The sequence below is a fragment of the Microtus pennsylvanicus genome, chromosome 4, assembly GCF_037038515.1.
Source record: "Microtus pennsylvanicus isolate mMicPen1 chromosome 4, mMicPen1.hap1, whole genome shotgun sequence".
NCBI lineage: Eukaryota > Metazoa > Chordata > Mammalia > Rodentia > Cricetidae > Microtus > Microtus pennsylvanicus.
In genome coordinates this window covers 46,064,726-46,086,389 of record NC_134582.1, presented here as the reverse complement: position 1 = coordinate 46,086,389, position 21,664 = coordinate 46,064,726, and the positions used below count along the sequence as shown (strand labels likewise).

Below are 21,664 nucleotides of genomic sequence, written 5' to 3'. Positions count from 1 at the left end.
CAAAGATGTATGCTCAAAAAGCAAAAAGTTAACCCAGAAATGTCACAGCTTAGATTCTTAAGCGCCTAGTGATTTAAAGGCGCAAATCAAAAGTGCTCCTGGATAGTAAAAAATTGCAGATTCACAATAGGACAGTTTCAGACCGCTAAACGAGTCACACTGTTGGATGAATGTACGTAGGCTTGGGAGAGAGAAGGAAAAGAATATAGAGAATAAAGTTAATGCTTAAAAAAAAAAGGTAAAGTCTTTAAAGAGACAGAGTACAGATAGTTATAGATATAAATAAAAATAAGCCGCGTAAAGATGGAAAATTCACAGAGAGTCTGGATTATGTACATTGTGTTTTCTTTAAAATTTTTGACTGTGAAGGAGCTAAGTACAGAGAGACATTTCATTATATGGGCTGCCAAGTGGAACCAGAATGGATATAAGGGTATTACGATTTCAGAATTTGGGTCTAAGGATATGATGCTTTGGAGAGAGTCTTCTTTTGTTTTCACAGAGGATGAGACTCAATGGATTTCTTCTATTCCGATTTGGTATGATGGACCACGTCCTCCTGAAGGGTTGCTGTGAACATCTTCAGAAAATTGCTTTGCTCAACTGCCAACTGAGATGAAACTAGCACACAGGTTACACCATGAAAGACCTAATTAACGACGCCCCCATTCAGCAGGAAGCAGTTTGGAGAGAAAAAACTGCGCCCATGTTCCCAAATATAGTTTATAAATGTTCTTTTACATTTAAAGGGGGATATGATATAGACATGAATAATTTGCATTAGTATAGATTTTGCTTTATTGATAGAGATTTAAGGTCAATTTTGTTATATGTATAAATGTTTCTGATGTAACTTTTACTTGATAACTGTTTTGTTATATGTAATTTTGCTATGTTAAAGTTAAAGCCTTCCTTTTTTTTGTTTAAACAGAAAAAGGGGAAGTGATGTGGGAGTGTCATATCAATCTGTTGATTTCATTGTAAGCAATAAAGAAACTGCTAGGCCCATTGGATAGGCCCACCCTTAGGTGGGTGGAGTAAACAGAATAGAACGCTGGGAGGAAGAGGAAGTGAGGTCAGACTCCGCAGCTCTCCTCTCCAGAGCAGACGCAGAGAGAGACGCCATGCTACCTGCTCCAGGGAAGACGCACGCTATGAAGCTCCGACCCAGGATGGACTTAGGCTAGAATCTTCCCGGTAAGCGCACCTAGGGGCGCTACACAGATGATTAGAAATGGGCTAAATTAATATGTGACAATTAGCCAGTAAGGGCTAGAGCTAAGGGCCAAGCAGTGTTTAAAAGAATACAGTGTCTGTGTAATTATTTCGGGGCATAAGCTAGCCGGGCAGGGCAGGTGGCTGGGGTGTTTGGGGACGCAGCCCCGCCGCCGCTCATATTACTACACAGCTCCAAGAGCAGCACTTCTGGCCTCTGACACATGTGTAAACCTCCCTGCCTCAAAGCACACAAACACAAAATTTAAAGTAATAAAAATTAATCTAAGCTGGGCTATGGTGGTGCATGCCTTTAATCCCAGCATTTGGGAGGCAGAGCCAGGCAGGTCTCTAAAGTTCAAGCGAGTGTGCCTCTGTGGGGAGCGAGTGTGCCTCTGTGTGAGCGAGTGTGCCTCTGTGTGAGCATAGCTGTGTCAAGGATGCCAATGCCTTAGATTCATCAGAGGGCAAGGTTTCCACTGGTCCAAATACAAATGCTGAGAGAAGGCCGGCCAATCTTTAGGTAAAAACAGTATATGCAAAAACTGCCAATTTCAACTTCCTCCTCCTGGATGGCTGCGTGGTCAACCCCCACCACTCCCCCACAGAGACCAAGATCAGAGCCCCCTCCTCTTCCTTCACAGTGTACAGAATAAACACTGAATACCCAGCTGTGGATGCAGGCCTGCCCAGGCCCAGCCTGACGTTACTTGTGCCTGTCTTTCTTAACCTCCCTTTGCTCCCACTCAGGTTTCCAGCACCCAGTCATGGGCCATGCGTTAACCATAGCTAGCTTTCTCAAAGTAGTCGACAACTTCAGATCCCCGAATATGCCGAGTCAAAACTTGACATAGTTAGACAGGCGGCACAGCCCACGCTAACGCCAAGAAAGGCGGATGAGATGCACTCCAGAGGGTGGCAAGAAAGCTCGGGGGGGGGGGAGCAACTGCTGTGGGAGCCCGAGGGCCTGAGCTGGGAGAGAAACCATCTACAAAGTAGTCTCTTCACTTGCATACTCATGCCGTACATCTCACACACTCTCTCTCTCTCAAAAGAATAAAGAATAAAAAAGACTACCATAGGGGCTGGAAAGATGGCTCAGCAGTTAAGTGTGCCTGCTGTTCTTCTACTGAACAGAGTTACATTCCCAGCACCCACAATGGCTAACAACCACCTACAATAAGGTCCAGGAGATACAACTCCCTCTTCTGGCCTAAGCAGGCCCCAAACACACATGGCATACACATACATAAAACCTTTAAAGAGATCATGAACTTGCACTTTCTAAAACAAACAGACCACCACCCTAAAACACCACGCTAGGACACTCAGAGTCCCAGCCAGTTTCAAAAATGAAAACTCACAAAAAAAAACAGAACAAAGTATAAACTACTGCAAACCAAAGATAATGACAGTCTTGAGGGCAGCCAGAAAAATGACACATTATATTCAAAGATAAGAATTATAACAAACTATGCAAGGAGAAGACAATGGTATGACATTTTCAGAGTACAAAAACAGTATTAACCAGCATTATTATATACAAGGTGAAAATATATTTCAGAAATAAAAGAGAAATTCAAACAAAAGCTGAGAATATTTATCCTGGCAAATATGTGTCATAAGGAATGCTACAAACGAACTACACTTGTCCATAACCAACTAATTCTCAACGGCACCAAAAATATACACCGAAGAAAAGACAGCCTACCCAATAAATGGTGCTGGGAAAATTGGAAATACAAACGCAATAGATCAAACTTGATTCCTATCTCTTACTCTATACAAAACTGCATCAAAGATCTAGAGGCATCACAGACGCAAAAATCTTAAACTACTGGAGGTAAACAGAGGAAATTATTCAAGGCATTATTACAATTTGGGTGTCCTGGTGATAGTGACTCTTCCCTGTAATCCCATCACTTGAACATTCTGATACAGGAATGACTGCTATAAATTTGAAGCCAGGATTTACTAGGATACCTAGTAAATTCCAACCTGAGTGGTGATAAGTGGGACATCTGTCTCACATAAATAAAAGATAAAGAGACAGAATGACTTTCTAGACAGGACCCACCAAAGACATGGGAAACAAGAGATTGTTTCATGACACTAATAAGCATCTGCACAACAAAGAAAATAACTAACAGAGATGAACCAATCTGCAGAGGGAGAAAAATATTTTCAACTGTCAAGTCAAAGAATCAATGCCCAGACTACACAGAGAACTGAGAAAACATGCCAGGGAGCACTGGAGCTAGGGGTACAGCTCCTTACATGTAAGAGACACTGGGTCCAATCACCATCATCACATAAACCAGGTTTGGGGCCTATAATTCCAACACTCAGGTAGTGGAGGGAAGGGGGATCTGAAGTTCAAGGTCATCCTCTACTACAAAGAGAGTTAGGGCTCGCAAGATGGTGAGCAGGAGGAAAATACCGTTGCTGAGACTGACAACCTGAGTTCAATCCTGGTATGCCCTTAGTGGAATGAGAAAAGCAACTCCTGTAAGTTATCCTTTGCTCTCCATATACTTGCATGTCCCTAACCCTGATGGCACGCGCACCCGCGCACACACATATATACACACGCACACACACACACACCCCACAGGGACAAATAAACTACAGCACTCTAGATGCGTTTCACAGCCTCACAGCCCTTTCCCCTACAGACAGGCTCTTCCGTTCTTTCCACTGTCTCTTCCACAAAGGCAGAACTAAGTTCTACAGAGGATGATATAAATGTCTTATTATGGGATAAATAAGGAGAAATAACATACAATGAAATCTTTCACAGCTCTTAGGTGATTTTGAAAGCTCCCCAAACAAATTATATCTAAAGAAACAGATGTGCCAATTTCCCTAACCCAATCATTGCATATTGCATGTTTGTATTGAAGTGTCACTAACAGGTTGGGTGTGGCACACACCTTTAATTCCAGCTGGCAGAGCTTTGTGCATTCAAGGTCAGTCTGGTCTACCTACGGACTGCACAGTAGTCCAGACCAGCCAAGGACTACATAGTAAAATCTGTCTAATGAAAAGGCTTATACTATAGTTATCTGACTTACATTTTTTTTTAAATATTTATTTATTTATTATGTATACAATGTTCTGTCTGTGTGTATGCCTGCAGGCCAGAAGAGGGCACCAGACCTCATTACAGATGGTTGTAAGCCACCATGTGGTTGCCGGGAATTGAACTCAGGACCTTTGGAAGAGCAGGCAATGCTCTTAACCACTGAGCCATCTCTCCAGCCCTCTGACTTACATTTTTGACTGCTCAGTTGAAAAGAATGCTACAGAGGCTGGAGAGATGGCTCAGTGGTTAAAAGCACATGCAGAACAATTGAACTGGGTTCAATTCCCAGTACTGGCACGGTGGCTCGCAACCATCTATAACTCCAGTTACAGAGATGCATCACCCTCCTCTGACCTCCATGGGCACCAGACATGCACACAGTGCTCAAACATACATGTGAGCAGAACATCCATACACATAAAATAAAGTGATGAATAAATATTTTTAAAAAGTGCTTAAGGAAAATAAGGCTAAAGCAGTCAGTGGTGGTACAGATCTTTAATCCCAGCATTCAGGAGGCAGAAGCTGATGGATCTCTGTGGGTTCGAGGCCAGCCTGGTCTACAGAGTTACAGGAGAACCAAGGTTACAAAGAGAAACCCTGTCTCCAAAAAAAACCAAAAACCTCCAAAAAGAAAGAAAGAAAGAAAGAAAGAAAGAAAGAAAGAAAGAAAGAAAGAAAGAAAGAAAGAAAACGAAACACAGCTATATAATGGTAAGATGGAGCCCACACAGTAGGCAAGCGTTATAATCCACGGTAGTTTAGACTGGGGTGGTGTTAAGAACAGCTCAGATTATGGGCTAAATTCAGAAAACCAATAGTATTTGCTACTGGGCTGACTATAAGATCAAATAAAAAGGTAACTCTCCAAAGATTTGGAAGCACTTGAAAGGATGGAAAAGTCATTTGCTAAAATGGGAAAGACTAAGCAACACGGCTTACTCATAATGAGCAAGAACTTTATGTTGGCCAAGCTAACTCTGAGATACATATTAGAGCACCAAGAGAGAGGTGCACCAGACAGGTGGATAAGCAAGCTCAGCATTCAGGGAGGCAGACTAAGTTAAAGATAAAACTGTGGGCCTTTTCGATATATAAGAAGACATTTGGAGGCTGGTGATGTAGCTGAGTCATGAGGGACCTGCCTGGTATGCAAAAAGTCCTGGGTTCAAACTCCCAAACCACAAACCAGTTATGGCAGTGCACGCCTATGAACCCAGCACTTAGGACGGAGAGGCAAGAGGAGACATGCACGGTTGGTAAAGCGCATGCTCTGCAAGCACAAGGACCCGAGTTCACATCCACAGCACTCATGTAAAAGGCCAGGCTGTGGTGCACACCTTGTAACCCTAGGGCTGGGCAGACAGGGACAGGAGGCTCCCGGAGCTAACTGACCAACTAATCTTGCTGAACTGATCAATTTTAGGTTCAGTAAATCTTGTCATGGAAAAAAAAGGGGGGGTTAGAGAGATGGTTCTCACGTGGCTAAGAGCATTTGCTGCTCTTTCAGAGAACCCACATCTTCACACAGAGGCACACATGAACATGTACACTCAGCTATACAGTAAATTCAAGGTCAGCCTGGGCTACATACGACACTCTGTCTCCAAAGAGAGGAGAGGTAATTCCAGCAAGACAATTAAATATAAAAGAGGAAAAAAAATCTACACAGTAAGCCTAAAGTCAACTTAATGTTTACAGATGTGAAAGAAAAGCAGATGGTAGGACCGAGAAGGAATGCACAGCTGGACTCCGTCCCATCCTGCGGGGACAGGGGAGACTCAGCACTCACTGCGTGAGCACTCACCTCGCGCTCCTGAGGACCCCGGTCCACCTACAAACATTCTGTGTTCTAGAGAAGCAGTTCAAGTTTGTACTAATTTAAAAACATTGTCTATTTTTAAGTCAAAACCATTGCCCCTGAAATGGAAGCTGTAGTACGTTAATCTATTTTAAAACAGGTGTTTATTTTAGGTTACTCTCTGGCATTCTAAGTGTTCTGGTAAACAATCACTCTGATGTTGACCACTCTTATTCTGGTCTTGTCAAGCCTCAGATGCTGAAGTAAGTAGTGAAAAAGCTGACTTCTTTTGTTTAAGACGTGATCTTTATTTCACTGGGAGGTTAAAATACTGGAAAAGGTATAATCAAGGATAATAAGAAAGTTAATCTTCTATGAGTACTGAAAGACATATACAGAAAGAAAATTGATAAAAGAGCAGAAAGTCATAAAAAGCTTTTTTAATAATTTATTTAACTTTATTTCATGTGTATTGGTGTGAAGGTATAAGACTCTGTGGAACTGAAGTACAGACAGGTGTGAGCTGCCATGTGGGTGCTGGGAATTGAACCTGGGTCATCTGAAAGAGCAGCCAGTGCTCTTAACGGGTAAGTCATCACTTCAGTCCCCTATAAAAAGTTATTTTTGACACACGTCAAAAGTCAGTCAGAAACACACATACAGGATGCCTACTGGAAGCTGGTTTGGCAATCCTAGTTCTTGGGAATCTGTATCAGGAAAGTCAACATTAGTTTGAGACTAGCCTGATCTACATGGTGAATTCCTCCAAGCCAGACTAGGCTAAAGTGTGAGAACATGTCTCAAAACGAAGCAAAACAAAACAAAAAATAGGATGCACACTGCCGTCCAAATCTTTTACTCTCGGCCAACATAAAAAGATGGGCGGACGGCAGTCATGAGATCTTACCTATTTAGAAATAGATTTTTAATACTAGGCTCTAGATGCCTGAAAGTTTTGATATCAGAATAATTTAAGTCCTCTTTGAAGCCAAAAGGATAATGTCTTCCAAACACCTGATCCATTTCAAGGTAATGGATATGTCTCAAAACAAGGATGGCTCAGCAGTAAGGGAGTCTGCCACCAAGTCTGGCCACAGGACTTCAAGGCCCAGAACCTAGGTGATGGAAGGAGAGAAGTGACTCCCTCATGTTGTTCTGACTGCCACATGTGTTCCCATATACAAGAGATTAATTAATTAAAATCATTAATTTTAAAAAGAGACAGGGGCTGGAAAGATGGATCAGTGGTTAAGAATGCTTGCTGTACCTTCGATGGACCCAAGTTCAGTTCCCAGTACCCACATGAGGCAGCTCACAACCACCTGCAACTACAGGAACACAACATGTTCTGACACACGTGTGCGCGCACACACACACACACATGCACACATACACGCAATTTTTTTAAACAAGAGAGGTAATAAGAATTCCTGACCAGGATGGATCTAGAAAACATATTGAATGAGGTAACTCAGACTCCCAAAAGACAACAAATATCTTATGTACTCACTCATGAGTGGCTTTTAGACATAAAGGAAAAAAAAGCAACCTACAATTCACAACCCCAAAGAACCTAGACAACAAAGAGGACCCTAAGAGAGAGAGACATACGTGGATCTAATCTACACGGGAAGTAGAAAAAGGAAAGAACTCCAGAGTAATTTGGGAGCATGGGGACCATGGGAGAGGGTAGGAGGGGAGGGAAGTGGAAAAAAATATATGGCACAATAAAAATAACTAAAACAACAACAACAACAAAAGAATTCCTGACCAAGACAATGAGATATTCTCTCTCAGGCATCAGACTCAATCCTTCTGTCTCGGTTCCGTGCGCCCAGCAATGGGTTAAAGGGGTGTGCCATCACTCTTAGATCTCAGCAATTTTTTGATACAAGTATTAAGAAAAAAAGAATATTAACAAATCGTTAGTCTCACACCCTGGGTCAGTTCTTTCCTTTCGGGAGTTTGATTGAACCGGCTATAGTCCTTGACACAGCACTGCAGCCCTCTCATTCAGATGAGACTGCAAGCTGCTCCTAAATCTGTCACGATGACACAAGCAGCAGTTAAAATCAGAAAATTCTTTAGTACACTTAAAATGGACTGTTTTCTTCTCAAGTCAGTCGGCTAGAGCACAGTTCCCCAGTGACAAAGCAACACGGGTGGCTGCGAGTGTTTGTGAGTGGTGGTGCAGATGCCTGTTTGCCATCAGCTTAGACACACCGTGGCACTGTGCCGTTGAGTGACTGCAAAGGCAGACTGTTTAATCCTTTCTGTGGAAAAACAACAACAAAACAAACAAACCAACCACATATCAGGTCTTTTTCAAAAAGCTATTTCTAATTATTTTATGTGTAGGCATGTTTTGCCTATATGTATGGCTGTGTACCATATGTGGCCTGGAGCTCATGGAGGACACAAGAGGATACCAGATCCCCTGAAGTTACAGATGGTTGCGAGCCACCACATAAGTGCTGGGAATTGAACCCTGGTCCTCTGGAAGAACAGCAGCCAGTGCTCCCAAGCACTAGGTCAGGGGTCTGTATGTGTCAGGAACTGTAGATGCTAAACAACAGAATGAATGCAATAGATTCTTAAAAAATAAAAAACAAAAAAACTTAAAGCCTAAAAATAAGTAATGCCATAACAAGGATACATTAAATAAATACTCATTTTAGCATGTCTCAGATAAGAAACTTCTTTTTCTGACAATTGACTCTAACGACACAACATTTTCTAAGTTAATGTTCTGTTTCCAGTGAGAATGTTCACATTCTGGAGAACTCGGGAGGAAGACAGGAAGGAATTATTAAAGAATCTTCTGCAGAAGAAACATGACTATGTGAGTCTTACGCAAATGTCTGCTAAGAGCTGCAGCCTAAAAACAATTATGTCACTGCACACAGCAGGAGAACAAGTCATAATAGCATCAAGTTTTAAATCATTGGCAACTTAAAAAAATTAAGATTACTCAAAGGTCGCCTCTCTCCAGAGATGTGCCCATCTGGGGTTCTATACATATTCGACATCAACAAAACTGAAGTCATTTTTCCCAAACACACAGCAGGAAAGTTGTTTTTCTTCCCTCAGAACTCTGAGCGAGGAAAGCAATGACTTTAAATGGCTCTGTATAAAAGCCTGAGAAGGGCGAGTCCGTGTTCTGTTAGGAAAAGCGGCTGAGCAGTAAGAACCTCTCTTAAAAATAAAAATGTTTTACACAAAAAGATAAAAAGCAAAAACATTACCTCTGAAAATCATCTTTGCATTGCTTCTAAATCCTAAAATACAGGTTAATCCCTCGGGAGAGAATATAAAAGGAAGTCACACAACTGTATTTACAATAGGGCTCTCCTGCCAAAAGTAATCTACACATTTCCCCATCTGTACTCAGCATCAAGTACCTAAACTTGAGCCTGGAAAGCCGACTCTTCCGGAGGCCCTGAGTTCAATTCCCAGCAATCACACGGAGGCTCACAACTGGCTATAACTGGATCCATGGGATCTGATGCACTCTTCTCTTGTGGAGGTGTATGTGCAGACAAAATACATAAATAAACAAATCTTAAAACGTAATAATAAACAAATATCTTAGCCTGATTCTGGTGAGAGCAATAGCATAGCCTGTGTTTATTATATCACAACAGCAGAATGAACAATGCCAACAATGTTTGCTGTGCGATACTTTTTAATTTTTATTTCCTTATCTCCTGGAAGTAAAATATTACTTTCTTAAATTTTAAAATTACCTCATTTAAACTGGAAGATAAACTCAATATAGATACATGAAATTATAAAAGGGCTACAAACCTGAGATGGCACAACTATTACCTATTAATATTTAACCTAAGTAGACTATCCTACCTTTACCAGATGTCACAAGTGAAATTACAAGTCAACTGTCACACGAAAGAGTAAGACAACAACAGCAGGAACAACATTACAATTTTGGACAAAGGGCAAATAGACCAAGCGGCGGTGAAGAGTTTAGATTTCTTTACCCTGATTAGCTGAAAATCTGCTTGGACGCATTTTACGAAGTATCTCTTGGCTATCAAGAGTGCACCTACTATTTCACTTCCTACCTAATGCGTTTAGACTTCTAGATCTTTCAACCAACAAAGATCAACCGTAAAATTACTTCAACAAGTAGAAATAGCCACACTCCCCACCAGCAACCTCTGCATTGCTAGACGCTTATCCAGCTGGTGGATTTATACCATTGTTCATTCTTAGTTCCTAATGTAAAAAATACCCACAGAACGGTAGCATACCTCTAAATTGGTCTAAATATGGCACCAAGTTATTTTTAGTCAGTTTCAAGCTTTAAAAAGGGACTTATCATTCTTTTCAAAGGCTAATCTACTCAAGTTGCTCCCATGTTAAAAAAAAAAGATAAATAAAAGGCCAATTTATCTGTTTTGAAAGTTAGAAATGTTATTTATGCACTGGTCAACAGTGTGTCACGCTAGTCCTCACATCAAACCACGGTCAGAACTGCACCTATTGTTTATAAATATACAGTCTTTTCAAACACTAGCATGGCTAAGTGTTATTTGTGCATACTTAAATATAATTCTTATCAAAACATTAAGATTGTTTTTAAAAACTCACCTGAGCCTATATAAGTAAAAAAGAAACTCACATTAGAAATTGTTTCTTATTTGTGAAAAAGATACAAGAAATATTCAGATCCCTTTTATTTGAAATCTGGATTCCTCCTTGCACACTAGGAAGATGCAGAGACAAACCCTTGCAAATCTCCAGACAGACCGTCCCACAGTTGTGACTTTCATCACACTTCTCAAAGCAGCGCGGTGAGGTCAGCTCACAAACAGCTTAAGCAGCAGAACCAGGAATCGGTGGTAGTAGTATCAGGCTACATAACAGCCTCTCCAAAGAATATGAAGTAAGAGAATGAAAATGTGCTGGCAATGTCCCAAAAGACAGACAGCTACAGCTTCGAGCCATGAGGCTCAGAGCTTACAGTGAAGAGAATTCCTCTTCCCTGACCCTGCAGCTTGACTTTCCTGACTTTAACCCCAAAATAGCCACATAGAAGTTATTGAACACTGTCAACCATCTCTCTAAATATAAGCCGAAGGGCATGTGGGATTGCAAAGATCTGTTTAAATACACACATACCCTAAAAAGGAAACTCTGTCTTCCATCGATGTGAAGATGAAGAAAGTCAGACACAATTTACTGTATAGAACAGCCTTTGTTACCCAGGAATTGTGCCTACAGCATAATTCTCAAGGTTTAGGGATTTCTGTGTTGTCAGTTTTGACACACTGAAACTGCCTGGCAATGAAAATTAGTCAACTTTCTCAAAAGAAGTAATCCTAGCAGTAATCAAGGCAGATCAAGCAATGCTAAGAAACAATTCCTTTGCCTTTAGTCATAGTTACTTTGTCAGTTCTGAGTCGGTCTCACTGTGTAACCAGGCGAGCCTAGAACTCCCTCTGTCTCCCAAACTGGACGAGAAACTCAATCCTCCTGCTCAGCCTCCCAAGTACTGGGATTTAAGGCATTTACCACCACACATGGCTTTACATATTACTTTTATAATCTCATCTTGACCAAATCATACATTAAAATAGGATTATAAACCCTAATTCTTGAACCTCTCACACTTTTTAAGCATAACTTTTCTCTAAAGAATCAAGAAGCTAGGCATAGCAGCACAGGCCTGTAACCCTAGCACTTAGAAGGTAGAGGCAAGAGGATCAGGAGTTCAAGACCACTCTCACTATACAGAGTTTAAGGCCAACCTGGGCTATCTGAGATTCCACATCAAAATAAACAAAAATGACTCAAAAAATCCTAGGCTGAAAAACAGCCAATTTAATTCAAATCAATATATATTTATTTAACATGTATTTTGCACCAAACATTATTCAGAGAATGGAGAAGTCAAAAGTAATCTATGTACAGGGTTTTAAGAGAGTTGATCTCACTGGGGAAATCATATGACACACTCAATGTGTTCTACTAAGAGTCAAAACAAAAACCTTGGTGTTGCTGATGAAAGAGTGGGTAAATCCAGACATCGCAGGATCTGAGCTGTATTCAAGCTCCTTTCACAAAGGGAAGAAGAATATGAAAGCCAAAAACAGAATGAGCAAAGCTTTTCCAAAAAAAAAAAAGGACAAAAACATGACATATATGGAAGAAAAAACCAAAATACCCATATAACAAGGGTAAAAACGCCTGGTACACGTGCCAGTGTTCTCCTACCCTCAGCCATGACAGACATCAGCAATCAATCATCAATCAGAGCATACTTTTTTTTTTAATTAAATCAGAGCATATTTAAAAACCACAAAGTCTCAAAATCCATCTAAACAGATAACACAAAAAAGCAGGGCCATGAGACGAAATGCCTAGGACTTGAGGCTAGATGGGCCAATTAAAAACAGGATATATAGTCGGGCAGTGGTGGCGCACGCCTTTAATCCCAGCACTTGGGAGGCAGAGGCAGGCAGATCTCTGTGAGTTCGAGACCAGCCTGGTCTACAAGAGCTAGTTCCAGGACAGGCTCCAAAACAACAGAGAAACCCTGTCTTGAAAAACAAAAACAAACAAACAAAAAAAAAAAACAGGATATATGGCCATGAATGTGAGGCTAACAAGTTTACTCTTTCTCCCACAGTAACAGAGGGTAAATAAAGGTTCTGCAAGGAAAGATCGATTCTGGCACTGTGAGGAACGGATGTCAGCAGACAGGATGAGCGGTACTGTACGATTAGTTCTCCCATAATCGCACTCTTGGGAGCAAAGGGTAGGTGATAGGAGCTCAACATGATCAAGGCTACAATAATAAATTCAGGCTAGCCTGGGCTACAAGAGACCCTATCTCAACAACAACAAAAAACTTGAGAATGTAGATCAGTGATATAGCACCTGTCTAGCAGGTATGCGGCTCACAGTTCAATACACTGCACTATAAAAAAGATCAAACAAACAGAAAAATAGTAGTTGTGGGTCAAAAGAAAAGTAGAAAAACCTATGGCTGGCTCTAAAAAAAGCAGAGTTTTAGATTCTAAAATCATTTAAAAATAAAAATGGGGGTAAACCCATGTAATTAGAATTCTCAAGCAGCATTCAAAAGGAAGGTAAAGGCTAGGATTAAAGAAATAAAAAACAATGTTAGGCTCAAGATTACTCAAGACCATAAATTCAGAAGTAGGTATTCCAGGGTTGGCATCAGGAAAGAGAACATCCTCATGACCAGACTGGCACTCAGCAAGTCTCTCCTGCTCTGAGGCACCAATACGCTGGCCAACAGCAGATGTGGTTACCTCACACGCCCTACGTGCCTCGCGGCACAGGGCAGACTCACACTGCATCATGTGCAGAACGCCAAGACGCTCATCTTAAAACCAAGGCTCATCCAAAGCTCTAAAACCACACATTTCTCTTAAGAAACGGAGCTCGTACAGGCCAGATCTATAGTCAGTGTGCTACAGAGGTCATCTGGGACAATGGGTGAATCAGAATAAATAAACGCATGGCACTAATGAGTCCATAGGAGTTTTATGTTAATGTTAGCTATCTACTCGGTATCTAATGTGTCCATAGGGGATTTATATTAAAGTTAGCTGTCTACTTGATATCTAATGTGTCCACAGGAGTTTTATATTGTTAGCTGTCTACACGATATCTAATGTGTCCATAGGGGTTTTATATTAAAGTTAGCTGTCTACATGATAAAAAAAAAAAAGAAACGGAGCTCGTATGAAATAATACCACTCTATCATTAACTACTTAAACATAAGCCTTACACTCTCTGCATGAAATACAACCTATCAGTAGAATTTTGGACAGAATGAAAAAACAGTAATTCCTACCTCATATGCAGAATGTTTACTAAATGACATTTTTCTAATTAGATACAAAACTTCAGGGCTGAGGATGCAGCTTAGTGGCTAAGGACTTGTCTGACATGAATAAAGCCCTAGTTTTGATTCTTTTTTTTTCCATTTTATTGATTTTTATTGTGCTCTACTTTTTCTCTGCTCCCCTCCCCTTCAACCCTCTCCCAAGGTCCCAATTTACTCAGAAGATCTTGTCTTTTTCTACTTCCCACCTAGTTTTGATTCTTTAAGTCAAACATAAAACAATTAAAACTTTTTTAATTGCAAACATTAATTTCAGGGCAGCACATCCCAATCATCCTATGGAAGATACAAGATCAGAAACTAGCAGGAAGCTAGCCTCAGCTACATGAAGCCCTGTCTCAAGAAAGAACAAAATGCTGGGCATGGGGTACGGGTATAATCCCAGCACTCAGGATGCGGGGGCAGATGGTTCCCTGTGAGTTCCAGGCCAGTCAGAACTCCACAGCTCCATAGAGAGACCATTTAAGAAATAATAATAATAAAATCTTTGGTTGTTATAAACGAAGGCTAAAGTAATAATGTGAAATCCAAGGATACTAACAGGCTAGCATTACTGTTAAGACCTAAGGATATTCAAATTGAGGGATAAAATTACCTCCGGTGAATGCCAGCAATGTATTTCACACTACACAGACACACAATCAAGGGTTCTATTTTGTTCTCATTCTTTTCTGTACCATTAACAACCTCACAGACTGGAGCCAATACTGAGCACCTGCAATCTCAGCACGCAGTGGATGGAGGCCGGAGGACCAGTTCAGTCACCCTCCACCTATAATCTCAGCACGTGGTGGGTGAAGACAGGAAGACCGGGAGTTCAGTCACCCTCCACCTATAATCTCAGCACGTGGTGGGTGAAGACAGGAAGACCGGGAGTTCAGTCACCCTCCACCTGTAACCTCAGCACATGGTGGATGGAGACAGGAAGACCAGTTCAGTCACCCTCCACTACAAAATTAGAGTGAGACTTTCTCAAAAATAAAGACAAACAAACAAACAAAAAACACAAAAGGGACTCGCACTCTCTTACAATAAGACAAAATGAAAAATGTGAACATAAAAGAAAATGCATGTGGTTCATTTGAAAAAGCAAATCCAAAATTTATCATCACTTCTCTTTAGCAGAAAGAATGAATTTGTCACGGAAAGGGTCACCTTGTCATGATGTCATTCTAAAGTCATTACAGAATTTTACACATGTTATGCTTGCTTCCAGTCAATCACAAAGAAGTCATCCTGAGACCGAGGTCAGATTCCATTCTAAAGATCTCCAAACTTAAAGGAACGGTCTGTAAGAACATAACATCAATGCAGACACAGAAACCCCTACTCCCCAGTTTAAAAAAATCAGCTCTTCCCCTTTAGCTAACTGTAATGGAATGTGGCCCATACACAAGGGCTTTCCCATTCTTCATTTTCTCAGAAATATAAAGCAGACTTAATCTTTCTTATAAGGAGAATATGTTTGTGATAGAAAAAAATTGTAACATAGTGGTTAATTATATTAATAAGCCTTTTCCCCCCTCATTAGCCCACTCAAATTCTCAGGAGTGCTTTTCCTTTCTCAGCAAACTCAATTTCCTCTCATTAAATTTTCTTTAAATAAATAGTTGATAATTATTACAAAGGGGGCACCTGCACTCACTTGCACAGACCAACACACAGACACACCATACATACATAATTAATAGTACTTTTTTAAAAGGAGAGGGGGTGCAGTGATGGTTCAGCAGTTAAGAGTCCTAGCTGCTCTTGCAGATGGCCCAAGTTCAGTTCCCAGCATCTACATCAGGAGACTCACAAACACCTACAACTCTAGTTCCTAGGGAACCCAAAAACTCCATGGGCATGGGAGACAGACAAGAGAGCTACACACAGTGTGAGATCCAGGACGGCCAGGAATATACAGAGAAACCGTGTCCTTAAAAAGAAAATAAAAAAAGGAAGCTTTCATAAGTTTTAACCCAAGTTTTAAAATAAACAATTCCACCATTTAATTCACACGAAAGCAGCACAACAGCGTGTTTTACTCACATCCTTCCAACGCCTTCATACATGTTGGTCTCATCTACCAGCGTCATAATCTCCGTGTCTGTGAGGTGCGCATGCTTTTTCGTTCTGTTTAGCTGTTCAATCTGTAGGTCTGCAAGCTTCACCTTCTGCTGAGTATCAATAACTTTGGCTTGAAGCTCTGTGAAGGCCTAAGGAAAACAAGACCCTGATTTAGAAAGGAAACATTTAAGTCAAAGCCAGATTTATTAAAACAGAACACACTAACCAAAGTTGTCAAACTTACCAAATAAGCACAAATGAGAGTCAACAGAATTCTAATACTATGCTAAATTCTAAAGGTACCCTATTCAGACAACGTGATCAAATGAAAAATTCTAAAGGTACCCTATTCAGACAACGTGATCAAATGAAAAATTCTAAAGGTACCCTATTCAGACAACGTGATCAAATGAACAAGCAAAAGTCCATTAAATAACAACCATATTTCAAATAACTAAAGAGTAATAAAAGGAATAAATAAAATACTCAAGGGATAAAGCTCAGAGATCCAAAGCAAGAACTGTAAAAGGAACAATTCACTACATCTGTATTATATACCTAGAATTCAAAGCACTTCACATCATTTCAAAATCCTGGCTGGAGACTCAGAGCTGGTGTCTCACGCCTGTAACACTAATAGCTGGGAGGTGGAAGCAGAGGATCGGGAGTAGTGAGGACTCAGATACAAGATATCCAAGGCCATCTGGGCTATAAGACACCTTGTCCCAAAAAAGAATTTTTTTAAGGGTCAGTGAGATTGGCTCAGCAGATAAAGGCACTTGACACCAAGCCTGAGGACCTAAATTTGATCCCTGGGTGCTACACGGTAAGAGAGAACTGACTCCCTCAAGCTGTCCCCTGACCTCCACGTGTGTACCCTAGCACACCATATCAGCACTCAGGCTTGAGAGCGCGCGCGCGCGCACACACACACAAATGCAATTTTAAAAAAAAAAAGATAGAGAGATCCATAGATGGGTGGATAGATACATGGACAGACAGAAACAGACAGTCAGGTAGGTAGACAGAGGTCCATGAAATGGCTCAGCAGGCAAAGGTTCTTACTACCAAGCCCAATAACCTGAGTTCCATCTCTGGAACCTGAATCCACATGATAAAAGAAAACCAGCTCCCTAAAATTATATTCTGACCTCCTCACACTCTGACCACACACTAGCATCATGACGTGTGTACCCACACTCACATACATTTGAGATTTACATGCCATGGATAGAGGTGCACACTTTGAATCCAAGCACTAAGGGTAGGAAGAGGCAGGAGGATTTCTTGTGATTTCAAGACCAGGCTGGTCTACACAGTGAGTTCTAGCTAGTCAGGGCTACATGGTGAGTTCCTGTCTCAAAAAGGAAAAAGAAAAAAATAGTGCACGCCTTTAATCCCAGCACTCGGGAGGCAGAGGCAGGCGGATCTCTGGGAGTTCGAGGCCAGCCTGGTCTACAAGAGCTAGTCCCGGGACAGGCAACAAAGCTACAGAGAAACCCTGTCTCGAAAAACCAATAAATAAATAAATATAAAAAGAGCTGCAATTTACAGCATGAGAGAATGCTGTGTAAGATTAAGTTTACAAGTTTCAAGTCGAGAATGGCAAAGAGCAAGACCCACATACTTAGCATCCCCAGAACAATAACAAATGCCTTCTTTTATTAGCAACAACAGCTATTTCAGCTGTCCCATTGCTTAAACAGAGGTTAACCAGATGCAGCTACTTAATATGTTACTGGGAGCTCGGGAAACATTCAGTCAGTTGACTTAAGGTTCACTCCCCATGACCCACAAAGAAAGTTGAGCTTGGGAGTGGAGGGAGGGCTCAAGGGCTAAGAGCATTCAATGTTCCTGTAGAGGACCTGGGTTTGGTTCCTAGTACCCACATAGCAGCTCACAACCACCTGTAACTACAGTTTTAGGGGGATCCAAGGCTCAAGGGGGCTGTACACATATGGTAAACAGACATTCATGCAAGCAAGATGCCCACATACATAAAAATACAGCTTGTTGAATGCTAGGCATGGAGGCAGAGAAAAAAAAAAAGAGGATCCTTGAAGCTCATTAGCTAGACAATCTAGTCAAAGAGGCAATCCCTAGGTCCCAGTGAGTGACCTTATCTCAGAATAAAAGATGAACAGTCCCTGCCTTGAATGCAGGAAGCCCTGGGTGCAATTCCTGGCACTGGGGAGACTGGGTAAGTGCTGCATGCCAACTACATAGCCAAGTTCCAGGTCAGCCCAGACTACATGAGACCCTGTCTTTAAGGGAAAACAAAACAAAACAAAAGCAGAATCTGGGTCAATGAGAAGGCTCATCTTGCCTAAAGGCCTGATGACCAGGGTTCAATCCCCAGGAACCACCTGAACCACCTCTCATAAATTATTCTCTGACCTCCCCTAAGCAACTTGAAGATGTCTCTCTTTTTCTCTCTCTCTCTCACACACACATAAATAAAAATATATAATATTTTAATATATGCTGCTCACCTACAAAACATACTGTTATAATAATACCAAATTCTAAACTCTACTTTTGAAATGAATTTATTATTGTGTGTTTGAGTACGGGCCAGTGTGCTGTGGTCTGCCTCTGAAACATTGTGTGTTTGAGTGAGTACGGGCCAGTGCGCTGCAGTGTGCCTCTGAGACATTGTTTGTTTGAGTGAGGACGGGCCAGCGTGCTGCGGTCTGCCTCTGAAACATTGTGTGTTTGAGTGAGTACGGGCCAGCGTGCTGCGGTCTGCCTCTAAGACATTGTGTGCCTGAGTACGGGCCAGTGTGCTGCGGTGTGCCTCTGAGACATTGTGTGTTTGAGTGAGTACGGGCCAGCGTGCTGCGGTCTGTCTCTGAGACATTGTGTGCCTGAGTGCGGGCCAGTGTGCTGCAGTGTGCCTCTGAGACACTGTGTGTTTGAGTGAGTACGGGCCAGTGTGCTGCCTCTGAGACATTGCAGAACAACCCTGAGCTCCTCTCTCTTTCACCATGGGTTCCAGGGACAGAACGTAAACAGGCAAAAGCCTTCACCCACTGACCCATCTTGCTGCCTGGGGTTCAATCTTTTAGGCCTTTTCCTGCCAGTGACCTTAGCACACATCTGTTACCCTAATATTCAGGAGGTAGCAGCACAAAAGAAATTAGGGGTACAGGGTCTGACCAAACCAAACAAACAAATCACATACCAAAAAAAAAAAACAAAAAACCAAACACTAGAAGGTTACCTTTCTAGAAAAGTAGATTTAAACTTAATGAATTCTAGGGAGCTTTCTAATTATTGCCAAATCTCCACAAAGGAAGCACATTAGGAGTTCTTAGTAGTGTTAGGGTCTTAAGACTTTTAAGTGGCAAAAATGTTTCCAATTAACCAGCATTTGACTAGAGACTGTAACACCAGAACTCAAGAGGCTGAGGCAGGAAGACAGCCTGGAGTTCAAGGCCAACCTGGACACACAGTAAGTACCAGGCCAATCTAGGACAGACTGAGATACTGTCTCTAAAAAAAGAAACAAAATAACAACAAATTATCATTTGTAAGTAAAGGATAGAACAAAAAAAAAAAATCCAATTCCTCTGACCGCTCATTTGGAAAACTTTACTGTACTCGGGGAGGGGGAGTTCTTTAAAAAGGAGAACGGCCCTGGAGGATTAAGGCCTTGACGAGAACATTGATATAAGAGTGTCTGGTTTTCTGAGGTGTAGAAACAAGGGCCTTCCAAGGGACGGTAAAGAATAAATGTCCTAAAAGCAAAGGCTGAACTAGTAGTTTTTCAAATCAAGTAAGGAAACCGAATTACAGAAGGTGCCCAGGCTCCAGCAAGCACTTTGAAGGGCATGTGTGGGAGACGCTGTCTTTAGCTCTTACTTTTAAATTAGATCCCTGACGGCTCCGAATGGCTGAGAGATGACTCTGGCGTTCAGGACATGAGGACACACAGCAGCCCACTCACCCAGCCGCCCTAAGCAGCTCCTGCCAGCCAGAGCCCCCGGGAACCCCGGCCCGCCGAGGCGGAGCGACCCCGTCTCAGGACTCCGGAAGCCAGCCCCCGCCCCTACAGTCTCTGTGCTTCGGCGAGACTCCGGGCCCCTCTCTCTTCTTGTCCCCCACTCGCCTCATCATTCAAACAGACGGCTCTGTCTGCTCAAAAGCCCCCGTTACCTTCTTCAACTCCAGATCCACGGGGGCCGCCATATTGGAGCACTCTGTGCGCCTGCGTTAGCTGCAAGCCGGAAAGGGATGGGGGAAGGGCGCTTTCAGGTTTAATTGCGAGGCTTCCTTCTGCGCCTGCGTATAAATCAAACCCTACCCCAGATTTCTCACAATGTATATCTACTCCACTCCGTCACTCGGTCATGAGACAAGTGGCTCTAAACATTGGGAACTCCGATAAAATTTGATAAACGTGTAACCGCTCAGGTGTGGCTCTTAGTTACCTTACACACACAATTAGGCAAATATCTTCGTTTGAGCTGTAGGATTGGAACAGGTGTGTTCATACCCATCAAGCACAGACCTTCAAGTAATCCCTGTGCTGTCAGGGATGTATAGGCCCCAGCTTCCAATCACTGAAACTTAATTCTGCTAAAGACTCCTCAAAGATCTTCTAACCACAGCACTTTTCAAAACAAGCCGTATTTGATAGTTGAATTCAGATTCCTGGCTGGAGATGCAGTTCAATTGGCAGAGTACTTGCCCGGCGCACGTTAAACAATGAGATTGCGCCACAGCCCCGCATAAAATAGGCGTGATGGTGAATGCCTGTGATCCAAACGCTAGATGGGTGGAGGCAGGAGGATCAGAAGTTCAAGATCAGATCAGCAAGATGCACAGGGAATAAAAGTGCTTGCCCCCAAGCCTGCCTACATGAGTTCAATCCCAAGAACCCAAGTGGTGCAGAGACCTGACTCCCACAAGTTCTCCTCTGACTTCCATGTTTGCGCCCCTGCACGGGCTTATGCACACACATATACAATAAATAAATGCAATTTTAAAAAATTTTTATTGTTGATTTTATTGAGCTATACATTTTTCTCTGATTCCCTCCCTTCCTCTCCCCTCCCCTTCTACCCTCTCACATGGTCCCCATGCTCCCAATTTACTCAGGAGAGCTTGTCTTTTTCTACTTCCCACGTAGGTTAGATCCATGTATGTCTCTCTTAAGGCCCTCTCTGCTATTAGGTTCTCTGGGATTGTGAATTGTAGGCTGGTTTTCTTTGCTTTATGTCTAAAAACCACTTATGAGTGAGTGCATATGATATTTGTCTTTGTGGGTCTGAGTTACCTCACTCAATATGATGTTTTCTAGATCCATCCATTTGCCTGCAAAATTCAAGATGTCGTTATTTTTTTCTGCTGTGTAGTACTCCATTGTGTAGATGTACCACATTTTCCATATCCATTCTTCGGTCGAGGGGCATTTAGGTTGTTTCCAACAAATGCAAATTTTAAATAACAACTAGGAACTGGAGAGATGGGTCAGAGCATGTACTCCTCTTCCAGAGGACCAGAGCTTGACGCTTGACTCTCAGCACCGTGTCAGAAGACTGACAATGAGCTTATCTCCAGTTCCAGGGGAATCCAACACTAGACTCTGCAGGCACCTGTGCTCAT

At 42.0% G+C, this 21,664-nt stretch overlaps 1 protein-coding gene across 1 annotated transcript in view; it reads right to left on the bottom strand.

Moving 5' to 3' along the window:
• Pfdn1 (prefoldin subunit 1) overlaps window positions 1-20,337 on the bottom strand; it is a 54,625-nt gene extending 34,288 nt beyond the window's left edge. Inside the window, exons 1-2 of the mRNA XM_075968926.1 lie at window positions 20,213-20,337; window positions 16,037-16,203 (exon numbers count right to left, since the gene is read on the bottom strand). Coding sequence (XP_075825041.1) covers window positions 16,037-16,203; window positions 20,213-20,245 — 200 coding nt within the window. The 5' untranslated portion in view covers window positions 20,246-20,337. The remainder of the gene's footprint in view (window positions 1-16,036; window positions 16,204-20,212) is intronic.
• Between the last annotated feature and the right edge of the window lie 1,327 nt (window positions 20,338-21,664).